Genomic DNA, 22,298 nt, shown 5'->3' on the forward strand with positions numbered 1-22,298 from the left:
GAGACCGTCTTCTATACAAGCGGTTCTCAGCGCGGGGTCGCGACCCCCAAGGTGGTCGCGGAATGATTTGGGGGGGGGGGGGGTCGCAATCTTTATCCTATGATCTTTGGTGTAGATGCTTTTTCCCTTGTGAAATAAGTCTAAATATCCTGAAAGGGGGAAATAAGAGTCATTGTTTTCTGTCAGAGTTCACTATTCTGTCCATCATTCTGTCCACCATTCTGTCCATCATTCTGTCCACCATTCTGTCCATCATTCTGTGCACCATTCTGTCCATCATTCTGTGCACCATTCTGTCCATCATTCTGTCCACCATTTTGTCCATCATTCCGTCCACCATTCTGTCCATCATTCTGTGCACCATTCTGTCCATCATTCCGTCCACCATTCTGTCCATCATTCTGTCCACCATTCTGTCCACCATTCTGTCCACCATTCTGTCCATCATTCTGTCCACCATTCTGTCCATCATTCTGTCCATCATTCTGTCCATCATTCTGTGCACCATTCTGTCCATCATTCTGTCCACCATTCTGTCCATCATTCTGTCCATCATTCTGTGCACCATTCTGTCCATCATTCTGTCCACCATTCCGTCCATCATTCTGTCCACCATTCTGTCCATCATTCTGTCCACCATTCTGTCCATCATTCTGTCCATCATTCTGTCCATCATTCTGTGCACCATTCTGTCCATCATTCTGTCCACCATTCTGTCCATCATTCCGTCCACCATTCTGTCCATGCTTGACTACAGTATGTTGTTGGGTTACGAACAAGGATCCCTCTGTTTTCAGGGCTTGTGAACCAATAACGTACAGGCAGGGCAGGTGATAATAGCAATAGTAAAGATGTGCGCCGCCCAACACGGGGTTCAAACCCACATGCTCTACCTAGGAGCTAGTCAAGATGAGAAGCACGTCCAGCCACAGAACCCTGACATCAAGGTCACCTAATCATCCCTTCCCCTTAATTGGCTGATATCAATCCCTGTCTCCTAAGCCGTTCAGCCGTTGTGTAGTGTGATGTGTGCCTGGTGCCAGTGTATGGCAGCCATTGAGCCTGCGTAGCCCAAGGTTGGGTGCTACCAGTGGTGGTGAAGGAGGCAATTTCCACCCTAGATTGTGGGGAGCGCTTTGAGTGTCTAGAAAAGCGCTATATAAATGTAATGAATTATTATTATTATTATTAAACAGCACGGACTATAACATATGACGTATATCACGTCGGTTAGTATACTGCATCTGTGTATACTGTATACTTTACTTATATTTCGATTCTAGTGTTTATTGTAACCATATTTATTGTAATGTATAACTGATGATAGGGCATACATACCCTCAACCTTTGATTACACTGCCTACTTGCTCATATGTGTATATTCAGAGTTAATTATATTGTTTACACTGCCTATTTTTTACTTTTCTACTGTACTATAATTTGTATTGCCTGTATTTATGTCTTTCTACTATTACCCTGCCCATACCTGTACCTCCCCTCCCCCATGCTGCAGTGCTATTATGCCTGAATTTTCCCCAAGAGGATCAATAAAGGAATATCTTATCTTATCTTATCGACTGAGCTAGCCGGGCTATGAAGAGCTGCTAGGAGAGATGAAGAGCTGCTAGGGGAGAGATGAAGAGCTGCTAGGAGAGAGATGAAGAGCTGCTAGGAGAGATGAAGAGCTGCTATAGGAGAGATGAAGAGCTGCTATGGGAGATGAAGGAGCAACTCACCCTCGCGACACTCTTCTCCCACGAAGCCAGGACAGCATTTCCACTCCAGGGCAGTGACCTGTCGATAGGCCACCTTATAGGACGGCCGGACCAGGGTCCTATAACTGCCATACAGGAGGACATAGTCAATATAGGCACGCATGTACATATAAAGAGGCTAATCTTGTCCGGTCTTACGGCTGCCAAAAAGCTAATAGCATCACGCTGGATTCAACCTGATAAAATGTGCCGGAGGGTATGGATTCTTACCTATCTTGATGTGATTTACCTAGAGATATCTACCGCACAAATTCTAGGTATTAATGAAGCCAGCATAGAAATCTGGTTAGAGGTGGTGGAGAGGATAACACATTATATGAACTATTAATCCTTGGTATCAAACGGAATAATGGATGTATTCAAGGGGGGTCCAGTGGGGGGGGGGGGAAGAACGAGTAAGAGCATGTATGTGTTTTATAGTGGATTTCTACTGTAAAGGTTTGTATGTCATGTCAAAAAATAAATAAAAATTTAAAAACATTTGTTAAAAAAAAAGATATAAAATATATATAATATTTTTTTATAAAATATAAAAAATACACACACACACACACACACACAGTGCGCTGTGTGACAGACTGCCTCCACATGTGTCGGAGGGGACATGTGATGCAAGGCTTCTATCCTCCCTACAACCGGCCAGTGGGGGGCATCAATGCGAGCAACGTTCAAGACAGGGGAGGGGAGAATTGGCACAGCGAATTTGGGATGGGAGAAAAAAATTATTGAAAAAGAGGAGAAAAAGTGGATAAAAAACCCAGAGAAAGATACCTGATGAGTTTGGTGCAGGGGCCTGGCCACCGGCAGCCCTGGAACACCCTCTGGATGGTGGTCTCGGTGCCGTTGTGCACCTGGCAGGTCACCGTTCTGGATACAGTGTACTGACACCAGTTCCTATACGAAAAAAACAGAAAACAGAAAGAATGAGCATCATCACTTATGGGTTTCACAAACGTTTTCATGACAAGGACCTAAATCGATTCGCAACGGATCACAGGCCACGATTAGAAAACAAAGAACAGAATGAATGACATCATACACTAACCTGGCAGTTCCCAAACCTTTTCACGGACCTCTGAATAGATGTATCATATACAGTAACCTGGCAGGTCCCAAACCTTTTCACGCACCTCTGAATAGATGTATCGTACAGTAACCTGGCAGGTCCCAAACCTTTTCACGGACCTCTGAATAGATGTATCATACAGTAACCTGGCAGGTCCCAAACCTTTTCACGGACCTCTGAATAGATGTATCATACAGTAACCTGGCAGGTCCCAAACCTTTTCACGGACCTCTGAATAGATGTATCATACAGTAACCTGGGGTTCCCAAACCCTATACCTCTAAATAGATGTATAATACAGTAACCTGGCAGTTCCCAAACGTTTCCACAGACCTCTACATATAGATGTACATTTTAGACCACAGACCCCCTTATGGAAAACATGTGTCTGCATGACCTCCATCTGAGAGGATGTCTGTGGTTGGATGTGATTTAGTGCAGAATCCTATAGCTCTCCATGAGGTAGATTGTGGGGAGATAACAGTGGAGAGGGGGGGGTGAAACAAGATGCTGTGTCATTCATTCTGCCATTAAGCTAACTTCTAATGAATAGAATAACAGTTCAAATGATCTACAGACAGTTCTGGGTAAACCCTGGAACGCTCTTAGGGACCCTGGGGGTCCCCAGACTTTGGAAACCACTGCAATAACCTATAGGGTAAGCCGGGGTAAGATGCCCCCCTCCCCCTTTTTGGGATGTACATAGCTCAGCTTTTATTATAGTTAATGTGAGAATCAAAGGGAGAGGGATCCATTATTAGTTTGAACAAAAACATACTTATTTTGGAAACCACTGCAATAACCTATAGGGTAAATTGGGGTAAGATGCGTACTTATTTTGTAATCCATGAAAGTGTAAGAGTTTGAGGGAAGACCTGTTTTGGGCTAAGAAATGGACCCCCCCCCCCTCATTGATCTTGAATAGGCTAGCCTTGCTAATATTAGATTTCTGAGAAAGTACACTATTTTAACAACATAACACAATAGCTATGCTAAGGAATTTATTATATCAGTTTTAAAAGTACAGTTTAATTGATGCAGCATCACTATAGCTTGAATTTCTTTGCCTCCTGAGGTAAAATAAAAGAGTGAGAAGGCTTTGGATGAAGCTGAACTCTTTTTACGTGATGCATTTGACTAATGAGAGAGTATTTTGTTCAGCTTGTTGTGTTGATGTAGTACATGTTAAGGGGTAGTGGGGGGGGGGGTGCCCTTTATACAATTGGACATTTCGTTTCATAATAACAAAGTTGTAGTCTGTTGTGATTGAATTACCATCTAAATAAGTTTACTTAAACACACGTATTGTGTGTACACATTATATTAATATTCAAATGACTGGCTATGTGTTTGAATATATAGTTATTAAATAGTTGAAATACAATATCTTAGGGGGGCGTCTTACCCCGGTTTACCTTAATGTCTTAGACTTTGTGCTATGTGGATAAGATAATGCACTTGGATGCCACACAACATTGACACACCAAAGACACGATGGATGGGATCGTGTTCAAAGTTCTCAATCGATTCTTCTTCTGTATCTACCTCAGAAATGTTCTCCTATAATAACCAATCCAATGCATCATTGCTCATGAATGACCAGAACTGTCCAGCCGGTGAAAGAAGAAGACTAAAGCTGGTGATAATACACAAATATGTATTTAGATATGTCAGTGTTTTTCGCATTATCTTCCAAAGTGAAGTGAAAAACTCTGGCTCACCTGAGCTGGTTATGAGACGCGCTACCAGGCGGTCCGTTGTGCGCGCTCTGCTGCTGCTCCGACTTGACGCGCTGCAGAGTTGCGCTTGGAAACTGATGATACATAAAGCCTGTTCCCACCGAAAGACAAATTAAACACATCCACACGCAAAGCGAATAGAAGAAAAATATCGCCATAATTTCCTTTTTTAATATTCTTAAATAAACATGTGTAGTAGTAGTACTAGTAGTTGTTCCCAAGGAGTTTCAAACAGCGTTTGGAGCGCAGGTTTGCCAGATGTGTCTGAGGGTGGATACTGGAAGAGTATAGCTGCTAGACCCCTGTAAGCATTCACAGATCCGTCATGTTGCTGCCAGGCTGGAAGATGAACAAGCCTAGCCTACTTAAGAATGCTAGATGAATGTCACACACACCCCTTCTCGTAGAATAATAGACTTGTCTGGCGTTTGGTTTGACAGCCTGCCGAGGTCTGAGGAATCAAATATCCACTCGTGCGTAAAAAACAGCCTAAGTAGCCTGCGGCGGGGCGATATATCTTTGATAATCAATATTAAACAACAATAATAACAACAACAACAACAACAACAACAACAACAACAACAACAACAACAACAACGACACATTTCATGAAGGCCCCATTTATGTTTTTATCAAGAATCATTTTATGGGATTCAGCATGATACGCCTCATCAAGCAAACCCCGACTGTGTGGGAATGTAGCTTTACATACAATATAACGAGGAACTTCTCAATGACCACTTACAAAGTTGTACTTGCAGCTCCAAAGTAAGTGTGTGTGTGTGTGTGTGTGTGTGTGTGTGTGTATGCGTGTGTGTGTGTGTGTGTGTGTGTGTGTGTGCCCACCACTTCCTGCAACAACCCCCACTCCCCCAGGCCATTGTCAATAAGGTGATCTTCAACCTTCCTGCAGGATAAGGGTTATATACAATGTTAAGTACATATAGTAGGCCTGCTACCAGAATTGTAAAAAGATACGATACGTATAAATGTATTATCCCCGAGGGGAAATTACATACAGTATGTGTACCATAGAATAAGAGTATAATGAAACCTGTAGCTATCTATCTAGCAACACCTACCTATGCATTTAGCATTTTTGCATAAAAAAAATGTAAATCATTGTTTGCATTTTGTACTTAATTTTGTACTTTAGGTTGTACTTTAGTTTGTATATTGTATATTATTATTTTGTATAGTGTTTGGTCTTTATTCGTTTACTGTATGAAGCACAATCTCAGGGTCATACAGAACCAAGCATTTCCCTATAATGTACATGTATGTACCTTATATGTGACAAATAAAACAAAACTTGAAACTTGAACTTGAGTGTGTGTGTACCCCGCCTACCCAACACCCCCCACCCCACCCAACCACCTCCAATGTACAGTTTCTACGTCAAATGTATATACTCTCTTTTTTAGACTCTTTTTGTTTCACACAAACAGTACTGTATTTGCAAATCTGGTATGTCATAAATGTATGTAGATGTAGCAGTAGGCCTACTGTCTATCTGTATACACACACGACTGTGTGGCCAAGTTCAGCTCCAACTCCATAGTGAAGTTTGCGGACGACACAGTGGTGGTGGGGCTGATCTCGGACGAGAAGGCCTACCGGGAGGAGGTTGAGGTACTGGAACGCTGGTGCCAGGACAACAGCCTGCTCCTGAACATTGGTAAAACCAAGGAGCTGATCGTGGATTATAGGAGAGGACAGCAGGAGACACACACACCACTGAGGATAAACGGGGCTACCGTGGACAGGGTGAGCAGCTTTAAGTACCTGGGGGTCCACATCTCAGAGGATCTGACATGGACAACACACATAGACTCAGTCGTAAAAAAGGCGAAGCAGCGCCTCTACCACCTGAGACAGTTAAGGAAGTTCCGAGTATCTGGGAAGATACTCCAGTCCTTCTACTCCGGAGCTGTAGAGAGCATCTTGACTGGAAACATCACTGGTATGGAAACAGCACGGCACAGGACAAGAAGGCCCTACAGAGAGTGGTGCGCTCAGCCGAGCGTACCACGGGTATTGCACTACCACCCCTGCAGGTTCTATACAACAAGAGGTGCAAATCCAGAGCCTGCAGAATAATGAAAGACCCTCACCACCCCAACAACAGTCTGTTCATGGTGCTGAGGTCAGGCAGACGCCTGCGAACACCAGCTACTAGGACAGAGAGACTTCGGCTCAGCTTCTTCCCCCAGGTCATCAGAGCCTTGAACACTGAACTCTCCACACACAAGCACACATGAGCACACACACAACACACACACTGTACACGCTCACACACTAGCAGCCACTTTAACATGAGCAAGCACACACTCATGCTGCACACGCCCACACTTATGGCCACTAAGGAAAGGTCACTTTAAGAATAGTATAGTATAACTTGAGATTGTATAATATAGCATGTACATAAAGACCCAGTGCCTCATCCGTAGCTAACAGTGTATGCACTACCACAGGACCTAGCATGTCCTACCATGCTCTGTAAATATCTTATGTACATATACCGATATGCCCTACTCTGTTTACTTGTTTTATTGCACATTGTGTACATATACCGATATGCCCTACTCTGTTTACTTGTTTTATTGCACAATTTGTTATTACTATTGTATTATGCACATCGTTGCGGGCAAGACCACCCGCATTTCATTGTATACTCGTATGCCGTGACAAATAAAACTCTTGACTTGACTCTTGACTTGACTTGACTTGTGTATGTCATATTATGTTATGATGAATTGAAAATGGGGGGACCCTGATGTAAACAAGATGAAAGTCTTTCTCTGGTCTGTGTGATTAATTGATTGATTGAAAACTTTATTAATAGATTGCAGAATGGGTACAATACAGTACAGCTCAATACACACAATTGTTAAGGGGATGCAGACCAGAGAAAGACTTTAGTCTTGTTTACATCAGGGTCCCCCATTTTCAATTCATCAGGACATATATGACATACATGACATACAGGTAGACAGTACTGCTACATCTATACATTTATGACATACCAGATTTGCAAATACAGTACTGTTTGTGATACAAAAAGAATCCATGAGCTGTACTGTATTGTACCCATTTTGCAATCTGTTAATAAAGTTTTCAATCAATCAATCAACCAATCAATCAATCAATCAATCAATCAATCAATCAATCAATCAATCAATCAATCAATCAATCAATCACTTCAAATTAATGACTACACAACATGCCATTGGATAGACTGCCCCCTGCTGGCAAAACAACTACTGCGCACGCATTCAAGAAGAAAGCACACGTGTCCTACACACTTCCAGAGTCAGTCAGTACTGAAGTGTGACAGCGGCTCACAGCTCAGACATGGAGGCCGCGGATAGCATCACAGAGCCCGGCAGTGGCAGCAGCACCATGGAAGAAGAGGACGTGGTCGTGGGAGGAGGAGAAAACCCATTCGAGCCGTACATAGAATCTCTACGACAGGAGCTAGAAGACCAAGATCCCGTCTTCATCATCGGACTCATTGTCGCTTTGGCTGTTGTTGTCATCACCGTCGGTAAGTAAGAAGCCGCATAGCTGTTAGCTGCTAAGCTGTTAGCTAGTAGGCCTTGTTGGGTCCTCGGTGCTCGAGTGACACTTGTGTCCGTCTGTCTGCATTGAGGGTCGCTTCATCATGTTAGCTATAGCCAGGGCAGCCTAGCTCATCATACAAAACTCAATAGTTACTTCTTTGAGCCTGGCCATTGCCTAGTAGTAACGTTTTGTGATATCCTTTTTAGCTAACGTTAACTTTAATGGAGAAAATGTGTTTGTTTGATTGATTGATTGATAACTTTATTAACAGATTGCAGAATGGGTACAATACAGTGTACAGCTCAATACACACAATTGTTAAGGGGATGCAGACCAGAGAAAGACTTTCGTCTTGTTTACATCAGGGTGACGGTCCCCCATTTTCAATTAATCAGGGCATATATGACATACATGACATACACAGATAGACAGTACTGCTACATCTATACATTTATGACATACCAGATTTGCAAATACAGTACTGTTTGTGATACAAAAACAGTCCAGCTTTAGGTTAACAACAATACTGTTATTTGAAGCAAATCTTGGTGTTTTTTCCTGGTTTGCTTCTTTCCCTGCTGCTAAGTTAGTTACCAGTATTAACAAACTACCCTGCTGCCTGCTACCCAAGCTAACAGCTGTTAGATTCACACATGTTATTTGTCACTGTTGAACTGAAAGCAAAAGAGCATGCTAAGGTAGTTTTGCGCCCAATCTTTCGTTGTGTTGGAGATGGGATGGCAGGCATTGGGGGCTGTGTGTTGTTCGGTGGGCTGATTGATTGATTGATTGATTGATTGACATTTTTATTAACAGATTGCAGAATGGGTACAATACAGTACGGCTCAATACACACACAATTGTTAAGGGGATGCAGACCAGAGAAAGACTTTCGTCTTCTTGTTTACATCAGGGTCCCCCATTTTCAATTCATCATAAATGTATTCAGATTCAGATTCAGACAACTTTATTGATCCCGCGTGGGGCAATTCATATTTGCAGCTTCACCAACAAGCAACAAAGACAAACAAACAACAAAACATCTCAACGACAGCACGGCAAATAAAAAGAGAAACACTCCATGAGATACACAATCCAGTGCAAAAGGCTACTTAAAATGACTACCGTCTGTGTTTAAAAGTCTGATAGCCGAGGGGACAAAAGATTTGGCGTAGCGGTTGGTCCTACTTGGTGGGACGTCATAACGGCGGCCAGAAGGCAACAGTGAAAACCGCTGAGACAGAGCATGGAGGGGTTGATTAGCGATGCTCTACCCTTCTTGACCACCTGGTCCGTCCAGAGAGAACATAGGTCTCTCTGTTTTACTCCAATTATTTTGGAGCACACTTTCACTATGTACTGTAGGCTGTTCCTATCTTTAATGGACAGGCCACTGAACCAGCAGATAAAAGAAAAAGTTAGGAGGCTTTCAATAAAAGAACTATAAAAAGTGCTCAGGATCTTCGCACTAACATTAAAAGAGTTCAGCTTTCTCAGTAGGTAGATCCTCTGCTGACCTTTTTTAACAATAGACTCTGTATTTAGGTTGAACTTCAGTTTACAGTCAAACACAGTTCCCAGGTATTGAAGAGTGGCTAACCAACTCTCCTCCGATTTTCAGTTTTCCTGAAGTACTTCCTCTCCAGCAAAACCGTCCGAAGTGCCGTGCTCCTGGTCGGACTGTGTGACTCTGGAAAAACCCTTCTCTTCAGCCGGGTGAGCTTATCATTTGACGTCATTGCCACGTTGTAGTGTAGTATGTCACAACAAGGTATTCATTCATACACTGACTGAGTAGTATGTCTAATCTGATTGTTATCTGACGTTATCGTATTTAACCCACTTTTATTGACCTTGCTTTCTTTCATCTTTCACCTGCAGCTGCTGTCAGGAAAGTACAACAGAACACAAACCTCCATCACGGACAGTAGTGCTCCATACAAAGCCAAAAACGACAGGGTGAGTGAGTCGAGGATAAAATGCTGGACATCATGCAGAATCATGAGAATCAACGGAGCATATTGTGATTGGCTTTGAAGTTACATGCTATTTTTAATCATAAATAGTTTGGTGGTTTTTAGTTAAAACAGTTTGGTTTTAACTCTGCCCCCCTGTGTTATTCCTTCTCCTGTATGCAGGGGACCACGTGGACCCTGATAGACCTCCCAGGACATGATAGCCTTCGTTCTCAGTACATGGAAAAGTTCAAGTCTGCTGCCAGGTAAGATGGTGGTAATGCCTTTGAACGGCTCTTTGACTAGCAAGTTATTTGCATAATAGATGGAAATCTGTTGCCTTTGAAGATGTACACAAGGCAATTTTAATGTCTTTTTGCATATCCCTCTTAGTTACACATACACACACGGTCCTCATTTCCCTCTTAGTTACACATACTCACAATCCTCATATCCCTCCTAGTTACACATACTCACAATCCTCATTTCCCTCCTAGTTACACATACAGAGTCCTCCTCATTTCCCTCCTAGTTACACATACACAGTCTTCCTCATATCCCTCCTAGTTACACATACACAGTCCTCCTCATATCCCTCCTAGTTACACATACACACAGTCCTCATATCCGTCTTAGTTACACATACACACAGTCCTCCTCATATCCCTCTTAGGCCGCGTTCACACCTACCACATGTTTGGTCAGTTTTAAGTGAACCATGGTCTCTTTAAATCAATAGTCCGTTTTGTTTGGAGAGGTGTGAACACAAACCAAACTATTGTGAGGACCAAACAACCAAACCATGGTCCTCTTGAAAAGTTGGGACTCTGTCCCTTTCAAAGTGGAGCATGGTGCGGTTTGCTGTTGGTGTGAACGCAATAGAACTTTATATAGTAGTACATAATCTAAAAGACTTAAAAGATGGCGCCGCTACGACCGGCTGCCTGTCTGTGCGCTCCGTCGAGACTGTGCTTACTTTTGTTAATATTTATAGTTTTAAGAGTTTTGTCTGTACCAACAGTAGGTGCATTTAATGTGTATGACCGTCAGTCACTTATAGACATTGGATTACGGGAAACTTACCGACTGGATTACTCTCTGGATCAGCTCTCTGAACCAAAACAATGGCCTGTTGAGATCTTGAGGACATCGGGACCGGATCTCGCCCCCAGAGACAAAGGAATCAGACGGCGAGGGAAGAGAGCTGGGATCCGTAACAGGCTGAGATCCAGACGCCACCGAACACCATTGCCCAGTATATTGCTAGCCAATGTACAATCAATTGACAATAAACTGGATGACATCCGAGCAAGGATTCAATACCAAAGAGACGTTAGGGACTGCAACGTTCTCTGCTTCACCGAAACGTGGCTCACGCCGGAGGTTCCAGACCACGCAATCCAACCAGCCGATCACTTCTTTATCCATCGCAAGGATCGGACAGCAGAGTCCGGTAAACAACGTGGAGGAGGTATTGCCTTCATGTTTAACAAAAATTGGAGCGATCCAACTAACGTGAAGGAATTATCCAACCACTGCTCCCCAGACCTGGAATATATAACCATCAAGTGTCGTCCTTTCTTCCTCCCGAGGGAGTTAACGGCGATCGTCCTGATCGGAGTGTATATTCCACTGCAAGCCAGTAACAACGTTGCGCTCTCCAGACTCCACGACGAGGTAAATAGAATACAAGTGGCGAACGTTAACGCCGCCATTTTGGTGCTGGGTGATTTCAATAGCGCCAATCTGAGAAAGGTATTACCTGACTTCTATCAGCATGTGACTTGCAACACCAGAGGCGGTAACATCCTAGATCACTGTTACACGCAATTTAAAGGTGGCTACAAGGCTCATTCTGATAGTGGCTTTGGTAAATCAGATCACGCGTCAATCTTTCTTTCACCAATGTACAAACAGAGAATCAAAAGTACTCCTGTAGTCTCGCGAGAGGTGCAGAAATGGGATTTGACGTCAGAGGAGACGCTCCGGTCTGCGTTTGACTGCACAGACTGGAATGTGTTCCGCGACACAGATAACATTAATGTCTACACGGAGACAGTGGTGGACTATGTTTGTACTATGGTGGAAGAAACAATCCCCACTACCAAAATGAGAGTTTACCCAAATCAAAAACCCTGGGTAGACAAATCCGTCCGTGAAGCTCTGAGAGAGCGCACCAAAGCATACAACGACGGCCTAGTGGCAGGCAACATGAATGACCACAAGGTGGCGCGATACAACGTAAGGAGGACAGTGTCAGAGGCCAAACGGCGCTACAGAGATAAAATTGAACTCCAGTTTGAACAAGCTGACTCTAGAGCTATGTGGCAGGGGCTCAAAACGATGACAGACTACAAAGGCGCCTCCCTCAAACTGAACAGTGACATCTCCTTAGCAAATGACCTCAATACCTTCTATGCGAGGTTTGATGCTGGTAATAACAACACCAGCTCACAAGCCACGGCAATGGGGGGGGGGGGGGGGGGGGTCGGCTGCTGATGGAGGCGCAGTGTTCAGGGTAACAGAGCATGAGGTGAGGCGGACCTTTAAAAAAGTGAATATCAGGAAGGCAGCAGGTCCGGACGGCATCCCCGGCCGCGTCCTAAAAGTCTGTGCCGACCAACTGGCCCCAGTATTCACTGACATATTTAACCTGTGCTTAGAACAGGCTGTCATCCCCACCTGCCTGAAGAAGTCCACTATTATCCCTGTACCCAAGAAATCCAAGCTTGCTTGCCTCAACGACTACCGCCCTGTAGCTCTCACCTCCATAGCCATGAAGTGCTTTGAGAAGCTAGTAAAGGGCTACATCTGCTCCTCCCTCCCCATCAACATGGACCCCCTGCAATTTGCATACCGCCCCAACAGGTCCACGGAGGACGCCATAGCCCATGTGCTGCACACAGCAGCATCACACCTGGACAAGAGGCAGGGGAACTATGTGAGAATGCTATTCATCGACTACAGCTCGGCATTCAATACCATAGTCCCCTCCATACTCATAGCCAAGCTCAGGGACCTGGGCTTGAACTATGACCTCTGCCAGTGGGTCTTGGACTTCCTGACTGGCAGACCCCAGGTGGTGAGAGCAGGCAACTGCACCTCCTCATCCATCACCCTCAACATAGGGGCCCCCCAGGGCTGTGTTCTGAGTCCCCTCCTCTACTCCCTGTACACACACGACTGTGTGGCTCAGCGGAGTAGCAATACAATCATCAAATTTGCTGACGACACAGTGGTGGTGGGCCTGATCTCTGCCAACGACGAGAGGGCCTACCTGGAAGAGGTCAAGGTCCTGGCGGGATGGTGCCAGGAAAACAGCCTCTCCCTGAACGTCAGCAAAACAAAGGAGATGATTGTGGACTTCAGGAGGTCGGGGGTCAAGGACTACAGCCCCCTCAGCATCGACGGGGCACCGGTTGAGAGAGTCAACAGCTTTAAGTACCTCGGAGCCTACATATCCGAGGACTTGACATGGACCACACACATTGACAGTGTTGTGAAGAAGGCACGACAACGCCTCTACTTCCTCAGGCGCCTAAGGAAGTTCCAAGTCAGTCAGAAGATCCTTAAGAACTTCTACTCATGTACAATAGAGAGCATCTTGACCGGCAACATCACCTCCTGGTTTGGGAATAGCACTGCACAAGACCGAAGCAGACTACAAAGAGTGACACGTTCAGCCGAACGCACAATTGGAGGGGGGCTCCCCACCCTCCAGAACATTTACAACAAGCGTTGCAAGGGCAAGGCTAAGAGAATCATTAAAGACTCCAGTCACCCGAACAACTGCCTCTTTGAACTGCTGCGGTCAGGCAAGCGATACCGGAGTCTCAAGGCGAGCACAGAAAGACTCAGAAGAAGCTTCTATCCCCAGGCCATCAGGCTGCTAAACGAACAATGAATGAACACTACACAACAACAACCACCAAACGCACATAGCACACACATCCACACGCACACACTCACTTTAAACAAACACACTGTAGCACCCACTCCACACACTTTATAGCACACACCCACTTTAAACAAACACACTGTAGCACCCACTCCCCACACTTTATATTTATTGATGAAGGATTGCACTACAACTCGTACACCTTACTGTAAATTGTACCTAAATTGTACCTCATCCCATTTCTGCTTTGCACTAGATAGTACTGTACATTAGTACACTGCATAGTATTGTATATTATATGGTAACTCAGAACATTGTACATATGTCTATACCGAACACTGTGACCTCATTTTCTTCTTCTAAATTACATGCTATACTATGTTATTTGATACTATCTTGTCTAGCACAGTCTCTGGAGCGTAACAGTAAGAAGCATTTTGTATGAAAGTATTCTGTACTTCTGTATGACAACTATTAAAGAAACTTAACTTAAACTTAAACTTAACTTAAACTTAAACTTAAACTCTAGGAAGCAAAGTAGCCTACAGTGCATTGCAGTGTGCGCTCCGTAATAGACTCAAGGCACGCGCGTAATGACAGTCTTGCTCGCTCGCTCTCTCGCGGAGTGTGCGCTCCGTCATTGATCATTATGATCCACTGTGTATACAGAGTTTCCTTTTTCCTTTTAGAGTTGATCAACATGTCTTTTCTTTTTGTCCACATATTTGGATGCTCCCCGCCAAATATGGCAGCAGAGCTACTGTGGGGGGGGGGGGGGGGGCACCAGGATGTTGCTGTCTCGCCCTCCCACCCCCCAGCTAGCTGAAACTGTTGCTAGAGCCCCCCCCCCCCCCCCCCCCCCCACTGCTCCGCACCAAACATGGCGGCGGTGATGCACATACGCTTATCTCAAGGCTAGAGCCTGCATGTATCAACAATGCGCATGTCGGTGAATTTATGTGTTCAAGTTTCAAGTTTCAAGTTTCTTTAATAGTTGTCATACAGAAGTACAGAATACTTTTATACAAAATGCTTCTTACTGTTGCGCTCCAGAGACTGTGCAAGACAAGATAAGTATGAAATAACTGCTGCAGTGTGTTGTTTGTTTGAGTGAGTGTGTGTGTGTGTGCTGTGTGCATTTGATGGTTGTTGCATAGTGATTATTGTTCGTTTAGCAGCCTGATGGCCTGGGGATAGAAGCTTCTTCTGAGTCTTTCTGTGCTCGCCTTAAGACTCCGGTATCGCTTGCCTGACCGCAGCAGTTCAAAGAGGCAGTTGTTCGGGTGGCTCGAGTCCTTAATAATTCTCTTAGCCTTCCCCTTGCACCGCTTGTTGTAAATGTTCTGGAGGGTGGGAAGCCCCCCTCCAATTGTGCGTTCGGCTGAACGTGTCACTCTTTGTAGTCTGCTACGGTCTTGTGCAGTGCTATTCCCAAACCAGGAGGTGATGTTGCCGGTCAGGATGCTCTCTATTGTACATGAGTAGAAGTTCCTAAGGATCTTCTGACTGACTTGGAACTTCCTTAGGCGCCTGAGGAAGTAGAGGCGTTGTCGTGCCTTCTTCACAACACTGTCAATGTGTGTGGTCCATGTCAAGTCCTCGGATATGTGGGCTCCGAGGTACTTGAAACTGTTCACTCTCTCAACCGGTGCCCCGTCGATGCTGAGGGGGCTGTAGTCCTTGACCCCCGACCTCCTGAAGTCCACAATCATCTCTTTTGTTTTGCTGACGTTCAGGGAGAGGCAGTTCTCCTGACACCACTGTGACAGGTTCTCTACCTCTTCCAGGTAGGCCCTTTCGTCGTTGGCAGAGATCAGGCCCACCACTACTGTGTCATCAGCAAATTTGATGATGGTGTTGTTGTTCCGCTGTGCTACGCAGTCATGTGTGTACAGGGAGTAGAGGAGGGGGCTCAGAACACAGCCCTGGGGGGCCCCTATGTTGAGCGTGATGGATGAGGAGGTGCAGTTGCCGGCTCTTACCACCTGGGGTCTGCCAATAAGTGTGCCATTATTACTATCTAAATGTAATAATTGTGGAATATTACTATAATGAGCTGTATGTGTATGAACCAAGCATCCTATGTGAAGCACTTTGGTTGACAAGTGTCGTGTTTAAATGTGCTATATAAATAAATGTGATTGATTGACTCTCCTCTTCTCCACAGAGCGTTTGTGTTCGTGGTGGACAGCGCCATCTTCCAGAAGGAAGTGAGAGACGTGGCCGAGTTCCTTTACTTCCTGTTGACGGACAGCGTCATCTCTAGGAACGCTCCCACTCTGGTGGTCGCCTGCAACAAGCAAGGTGAACCAGCAACCACCCCCAGCACCACCCCCAGCACCACCCCCCGCTGCCCACAATAGCTCCAGTTAAACCATGCTTCACCTTAAAGCAGGGGTTCTCAAACTTTTTCATACCGTGACCCCATTTTATTTAGGAAATATTTTGGGGACCCCACAAAAAAATCATAGCGTAATTTCAACATGGAGTTAAGGAATATCAAAATGAAAGCACACGTTGTTGAACTTGATCATGCATTCATTTATTAGAAAATGTAATTACAGGACTATGTTATCAATACACATTTCTAAAACGAGGCCAAAATGTTGCCAGAACATTTAAAAAAAAAAAATCCCGCCAATTTGGGTCGCAACCCGTAGTTCGAGAATCACTGCCTTAAAGGAACACACCAACATTTTGGGAAATTAGCGTATCGTCTTCTCCAGAGAGAGACGAGAAGATAGATACCAGTTTCCTCTCTGTGCGGCTATCTGGCTGCACGTTAGCCTAGCTTAGCACAATGAATGGAAGCGGACAGTGCCGGTTAGCCTTCAGTGGAGAGGTGTTAGTTGGACAATGCCTAGGCTAACCGTCTGCTTCCATTCATTGTGCTAAGCTAGGCTAACGTGCAGCCAGATAGCTTTCTACTGAACGCACAGAGAGGAAACTGGTATCTATCTTCTTGTGTTTTGTTTTTAGGACAGACATTTATGTTGCACTCATATTTAGTTATTTAATTTACTTATGTTATGCCTATGCTTACGATGTGTTAGAATTGTTTAATGTGTAGTGCGTTCATCTCCATGTAACTGTTGCTATGTTTTACTTCTGTGAAGCACTTTGTGATTTTATCTGTGAAAGGTGCTATACAAATAAAGTTTACTTACTTACTTACTTACTTACTTGTCTCTCTGGAGAAGGCGTTAAGCTAATTTCCCAAAATGTTGGCGTGTTCCTTTAACCTACGGCTGTTCGTCTGACATACTGTAATCAATATTATCCTCTTACAGATATCACCATGGCGAAATCGGCCAAACTGATTCAGCAGCAGTTGGAGAAAGAGATGTAAGGAACAGTCTTTTCTAGATTTGGACCAGGGGGGGTGAAGCAGGACCAGGGGGGAGGAAGCAGGGAGCAGGACCAGGGGGGAGGAAGCAGGGAGCAGGACCAGGGGGGAGGAAGCAGGACCAGGGGGGAGGAAGCAGGGAGCAGGACCAGGGGGGAGGAAGCAGGACCAGGGGGGAGGAAGCAGGGACCAGGGGGGAGGAAGCAGGACCAGGGGGGAGGAAGCAGGACCAGGGGGGAGGAAGCAGGAAGCAGGACCAGGGGGGAGGAAGCAGGACCAGGGGGAGGAAGCAGGACCAGGGGGAGGAAGCAGGACCAGGGGGGAGGAAGCAGGACCAGGGGGAAGGAAGCAGGACCAGGGGGGTGAAGCAGGACCAGGGGGGGTGAAGCAGGGAGCAGGACCAGGGGGGAGGAAGCAGGAAGCAGGACCAGGGGGGAGGAAGCAGGACCAGGGGGGAGGAAGCAGGAAGCAGGACCGGGGGGAGGAAGCAGGACCAGGGGGAGGAAGCAGGACCAGGGGGAGGAAGCAGGACCAGGGGGGAGGAAGCAGGACCAGGGGGAAGGAAGCAGGACCAGGGGGGTGAAGCAGGACCAGGGGGGGTGAAGCAGGGAGCAGGACCAGGGGGGAGGAAGCAGGGACCAGGGGGGAGGAAACAGGAAGCAGGACCAGGGGGGAGGAAGCAGGACCAGGGGGGTGAAGCAGGACCAGGGGGGAGGAAGCAGGACCAGGGGGAAGGAAGCAGGACCAGGGGGGAGGAAGCAGGACCAGGGGGAGAAGCAGGACCAGGGGGGAGGAAGCAGGACCAGGGGGGAGGAAGCAGGACCAGGGGGAGGAAGCAGGACCAGGGGGGTGAAGCAGGACCAGGGGGGAGGAAGCAGGACCAGGGGGGGTGAAGCAGGACCAGGGGGGAGGAAGCAGGACCAGGGGGAAGGAAGCAGGACCAGGGGGGTGAAGCAGGACCAGGGGGGAGGAAGCAGGACCAGGGGGGGGGGAAGCAGGACCAGGGGGGTGAAGCAGGACCAGGGGGGGGAAGCAGGACCAGGGGGGATGAAGCAGGATCAGGGGGGAGGAAGCAGGACCAGGGGGGAGGAAGCAGGACCAGGGGGGAGGAAGCAGGACCAGGGGGAAGGAAGCAGGACCAGGGGGGTGAAGCAGGACCAGGGGGGAGGAAGCAGGACCAGGGGGGAGGAAGCAGGACCAGGGGGGGTGAAGCAGGACCAGGGGGGGGAAGCAGGACCAGGGGGGGGGAAGCAGGACCAGGGGGGGGGAAGCAGGACCAGGGGGGAGGAAGCAGGACCAGGGGGGAGGAAGCAGGACCAGGGGGAGGAAGCAGGACCAGGGGGGAGGGAGCAGGACCAGGGGGGTGAAGCAGGACCAGGGGGGTGAAGCAGGACCAGGGGGGAGGAAGCAGGACCAGGGGGGTGAAGCAGGACCAGGGGGGAGGAAGCAGGACCAGGGGGAGGAAGCAGGACCAGGGGGGAGGAAGCAGGACCAGGGGGGAGGAAGCAGGACCAGGGGGGAGGAAGCAGGGCAGGACCAGGGGGGGTGAAGCAGGACCAGGGGTACCATCAGATGGTCTCCCATTATGAACACTTTAGGTTTATCTGATTTGAGTAATCTTGCAATACCCCCCAGGATTATATTGTTATGAATCTGCATCCCATTCTATGAGGGTTTTATTTGATTTCCATTTAAATGGCAGATTCTACACTAGCTTTGCTAGTTTTAGTTAAAGGGGCAATTCACAAAACAAAAAAACAATGCTGATTTATTTTGCACATAATCTGACACACAATCATTTAGTTTGACAGTTAATGAGAGTAAATTAAATTTGCCACCATTTTTGTGTTGTGCCAATTGCAGCTTAATGGAATGATAAGGTAGCAGTCCCTATACGACGAGGTCTTACACAAGGACTCAATGTCCCTGATGGACATCACTGGTGGCCATATTTAAACTAATTTACTCTGAATAATTGTCAAACTAAGTGAATGTGTGCAAAACGGTTTAGTGTTTAGATGTGTGTGAGATTATGTGCAAAATAAATCTGCATTGTTTATTTTTTTGGTGAAGTGCCCCTTTTAAGTTTTTTTTATTCATCTTTATTGTTCTAGCAGATTTAGTTTTATTTCATTTCAGTTACATTTAATCCAATCCAACTTTATTTATAAAGCGCTTTAACAGCCACAGGTGTACACAAAGTGCTGTACAGAGGGAGCATATTAAAAAAACTATAAGCAGCACTAAAAATAGATTAAAAAAACAAGAGTACCAAAACAGAGAAGAAAAAAAAGGTAAACATAGGCAGCAATACAAATCCAAATAGATCAGAACATTTAAAAGCAAAGGACACAGTAACAAAACGATACAACAACAACAACACAGTAAGACAATAAGATCATAAAATCAACAAGCTACATGGTGTCGAAAGCCAGAGAGAAAAATCAACGGTTATGCCAGAGATCGGGCACAAAGAATGTACTGATGCTATCCATGTTCTATACATATTGACAGAAGATTACCCTTTGACCGGCGGTGTATATATATACGTTGGTTATCAATCTAATAATAGACAATCGGGGTCCATTCGTTATCAAAGGATTCTCTCTTAAATATCTGCTTGGGAGGTAGAGCAGTCGTCTGGTAATAATCCGGAGGTTCCCGGTTCGATTCCTGGGCAGCGTGTCGTAAGTGTCCTTGAGCGAGACACTTAACCCCCTGACTGCTCCCGATGAGCAGGTCGGCACCTTGCCATGTGGTCGCTTCCGCCGTCGGTGTGTGAGTGACTGGGTGAAATGTGAGGAACAAAGTTGTGAAGCGCTTTGGATAAAAGCTGCTATATGAATTTTCTTACGGAGCCACCCTGTGGAAGGGGCTAGACTAGAGGATGAACTAAAATATTGTGAAAACTTAAATCAATTCAAATCTAGACTAAAAAAATATCTATTTTCGATAGGTACAGAAGGGAAGAGCTTTAATTGCATATTAATAAAAAAACAAACATGATACTGTATTGTACGTTATATCATATTACATTATAATCATAATAATAAATGTGTATATTATATTAAACTACATTTACACTATACTATTATATTGTATATAATATCATGTACTATATATCATATCACATTATATATGTGTTGTATACACTATTATGTACTATATACTATTATATATACTGCAGGTATACTATACTGTAATGTGTACTATATGTATGTATGTAAATGAAAAAACGAAATGTAAGTCTTCAGGGGTAGGGCCCGACAAGCCTAGTGCTTCTCCCTTCAGCCCTTTTCGGACAATTGGACAATGCTGCAATAGCAGCTGGTAAAACGTTGGCTATTTATGGAATGACTATTGTTATGTGTCCAAAACCCCCAAAAAAAAAAAAACTGAACTGAATTGACAATTTTTCACCTCCACCAGGAACACGCTGAGGGTGACCCGCTCGGCGGCCCTGAGTGCGCAGGACGGCTCCATCGGCGCCGTGGTCTACCTGGGGAAGAAAGGCAAGGACTTCGACTTCAGCCAGCTGCCCATGAAGGTGGAGTTCGTGGAGTGCAGCGCCCGCGGCAGCAAGGGCGAGGAGGGCGACGCCGACATCGACAGCCTGGAGACAAGCCTGGCTAGACTGCTTTAAACTCTTCCATCATCACACGCTCCCGTCGTAGACTTTACCTCATAGGCACAGACCTGGGATCAGATTGACCCCCCCCCCCCCCCCCCCCCCCCTCTCTCGCCACCTCAATCATCACCACCAGGGGGAGGAGACTGCAGAGTGAGCTCAGTGACGTGTGTCTGTGGGTAAATTCAACCCACCCCTGTTATGTTAACTGTATGTCGGACAGTGGTTTCCTGTTATGCCCTATGGTTTTATTATGCTGATGTAGATGCACTTAAGGACGGGGCGTTTTCATCCGCTTCTGTCTGTCAGGTTTACATGTGTGAAGAAACACCGTTTGCCAAATACACTATGAACAGAAATATTGTGGACATAATGAGCATGGTATTATTAGCGGTGTGTTGTTATTGCTGCTGATGGCCATTTGCTTTCTTGGTGTAAATGGCTGACCATCAATCTACTATACTGTAACTGCATTGAATCGGCTTGATTAGAAAACCTTTTTGAAAATCACAACATTGACCGACGTGTATTTTTGACAAAGAAAACGGAGCCATTGTCATCATTGACTGCATCCATCTTGGATAAGATTTTGAAATCTCTTCCCCCCCCCCCCCCCCCCCCCCCCCAGCTAGGTCTCTCTTCCAGCTAGCCCCAAGAGAAATGTGTGGGACTATGCTTTGAGAATCGGGCCGTTCCTTGAACCACGTCATCATTGTGTTGCATTTACATTTAAATCAACCCGTTTGTATTTCCAAATTCAGCTCTGTGCCTTCTTTTCTTGAAATGGTTTTATAGAACCGCGTGTCGTCCGTGTACAGAAGAATTCCACATATTACTTGAATAATAGTGTGGGAATATTATGGAGTGAAAAAACAGTACATTGTCAACACAGTGAATGTATGCTTTTGTGATAGCCATGCAAGAACTCGGGATTGTTTGTTTTTGTTGTTCAGCTTGTAAATAAAGTTCACTGATATCATTATAGAACCTTTGGATAATTATGCACTCCCACCACTCCGTTTGTTTAAGGGCCAGTTCTGAATTTTGGACCCCTAGCCAGTAGCCATAGACCACCGCAAAACACTTCCGGTATTCTGAAATCATGGGAGAAAGAGCGGGGGGGGGGGGGGGTAAATGAATGAATGTGGACGAGCCTTGAATCTGCGCATGAAGACGGAAAAGTGACTACAGCTCGGCCGAGAAAGTGCCGATTGACTTTGGACTGGTCTCTCCGCATTCAGAAGACTCGGGTGTATAAAAGTGTATTGGATCAGTCTGTATGACAACTATTAAAGAAACTTGAGCACCCCCCACAGCCGTAGCTACA

General features: G+C 45.7%; 2 protein-coding genes across 2 annotated transcripts in view; one reads left to right on the plus strand and one right to left on the minus strand.

Moving 5' to 3' along the window:
* Positions 1 to 4,900, minus strand: part of col26a1 (collagen, type XXVI, alpha 1) — a 60,510-nt gene extending 55,610 nt beyond the window's left edge. The window contains exons 1-3 of the mRNA XM_084322197.1: positions 4,563 to 4,900; positions 2,547 to 2,669; positions 1,737 to 1,840 (exon numbers count right to left, since the gene is read on the minus strand). Of these exons, the coding sequence (XP_084178323.1) occupies positions 1,737 to 1,840; positions 2,547 to 2,669; positions 4,563 to 4,738 (403 nt within the window). The 5' untranslated portion in view covers positions 4,739 to 4,900. The remainder of the gene's footprint in view (positions 1 to 1,736; positions 1,841 to 2,546; positions 2,670 to 4,562) is intronic.
* A 3,009-nt stretch (positions 4,901 to 7,909) lies between these two features.
* Positions 7,910 to 21,952, plus strand: srprb (SRP receptor subunit beta). Its single transcript, XM_084325906.1, has 7 exons — positions 7,910 to 8,127; positions 9,766 to 9,860; positions 10,026 to 10,103; positions 10,283 to 10,365; positions 16,165 to 16,301; positions 17,288 to 17,342; positions 20,773 to 21,952. Exons 1-7 carry the CDS (start codon positions 7,935 to 7,937, stop codon positions 20,984 to 20,986), a joined length of 855 nt encoding a protein of 284 aa, XP_084182032.1. The 5' UTR covers positions 7,910 to 7,934; the 3' UTR covers positions 20,987 to 21,952.
* Positions 21,953 to 22,298: the final 346 nt, after the last annotated feature.

This window comes from Notolepis coatsorum (genome assembly GCF_963971535.1).
Source record: "Notolepis coatsorum genome assembly, chromosome: 1".
In the NCBI taxonomy this organism is placed as follows: domain Eukaryota; kingdom Metazoa; phylum Chordata; class Actinopteri; order Aulopiformes; family Paralepididae; genus Notolepis; species Notolepis coatsorum.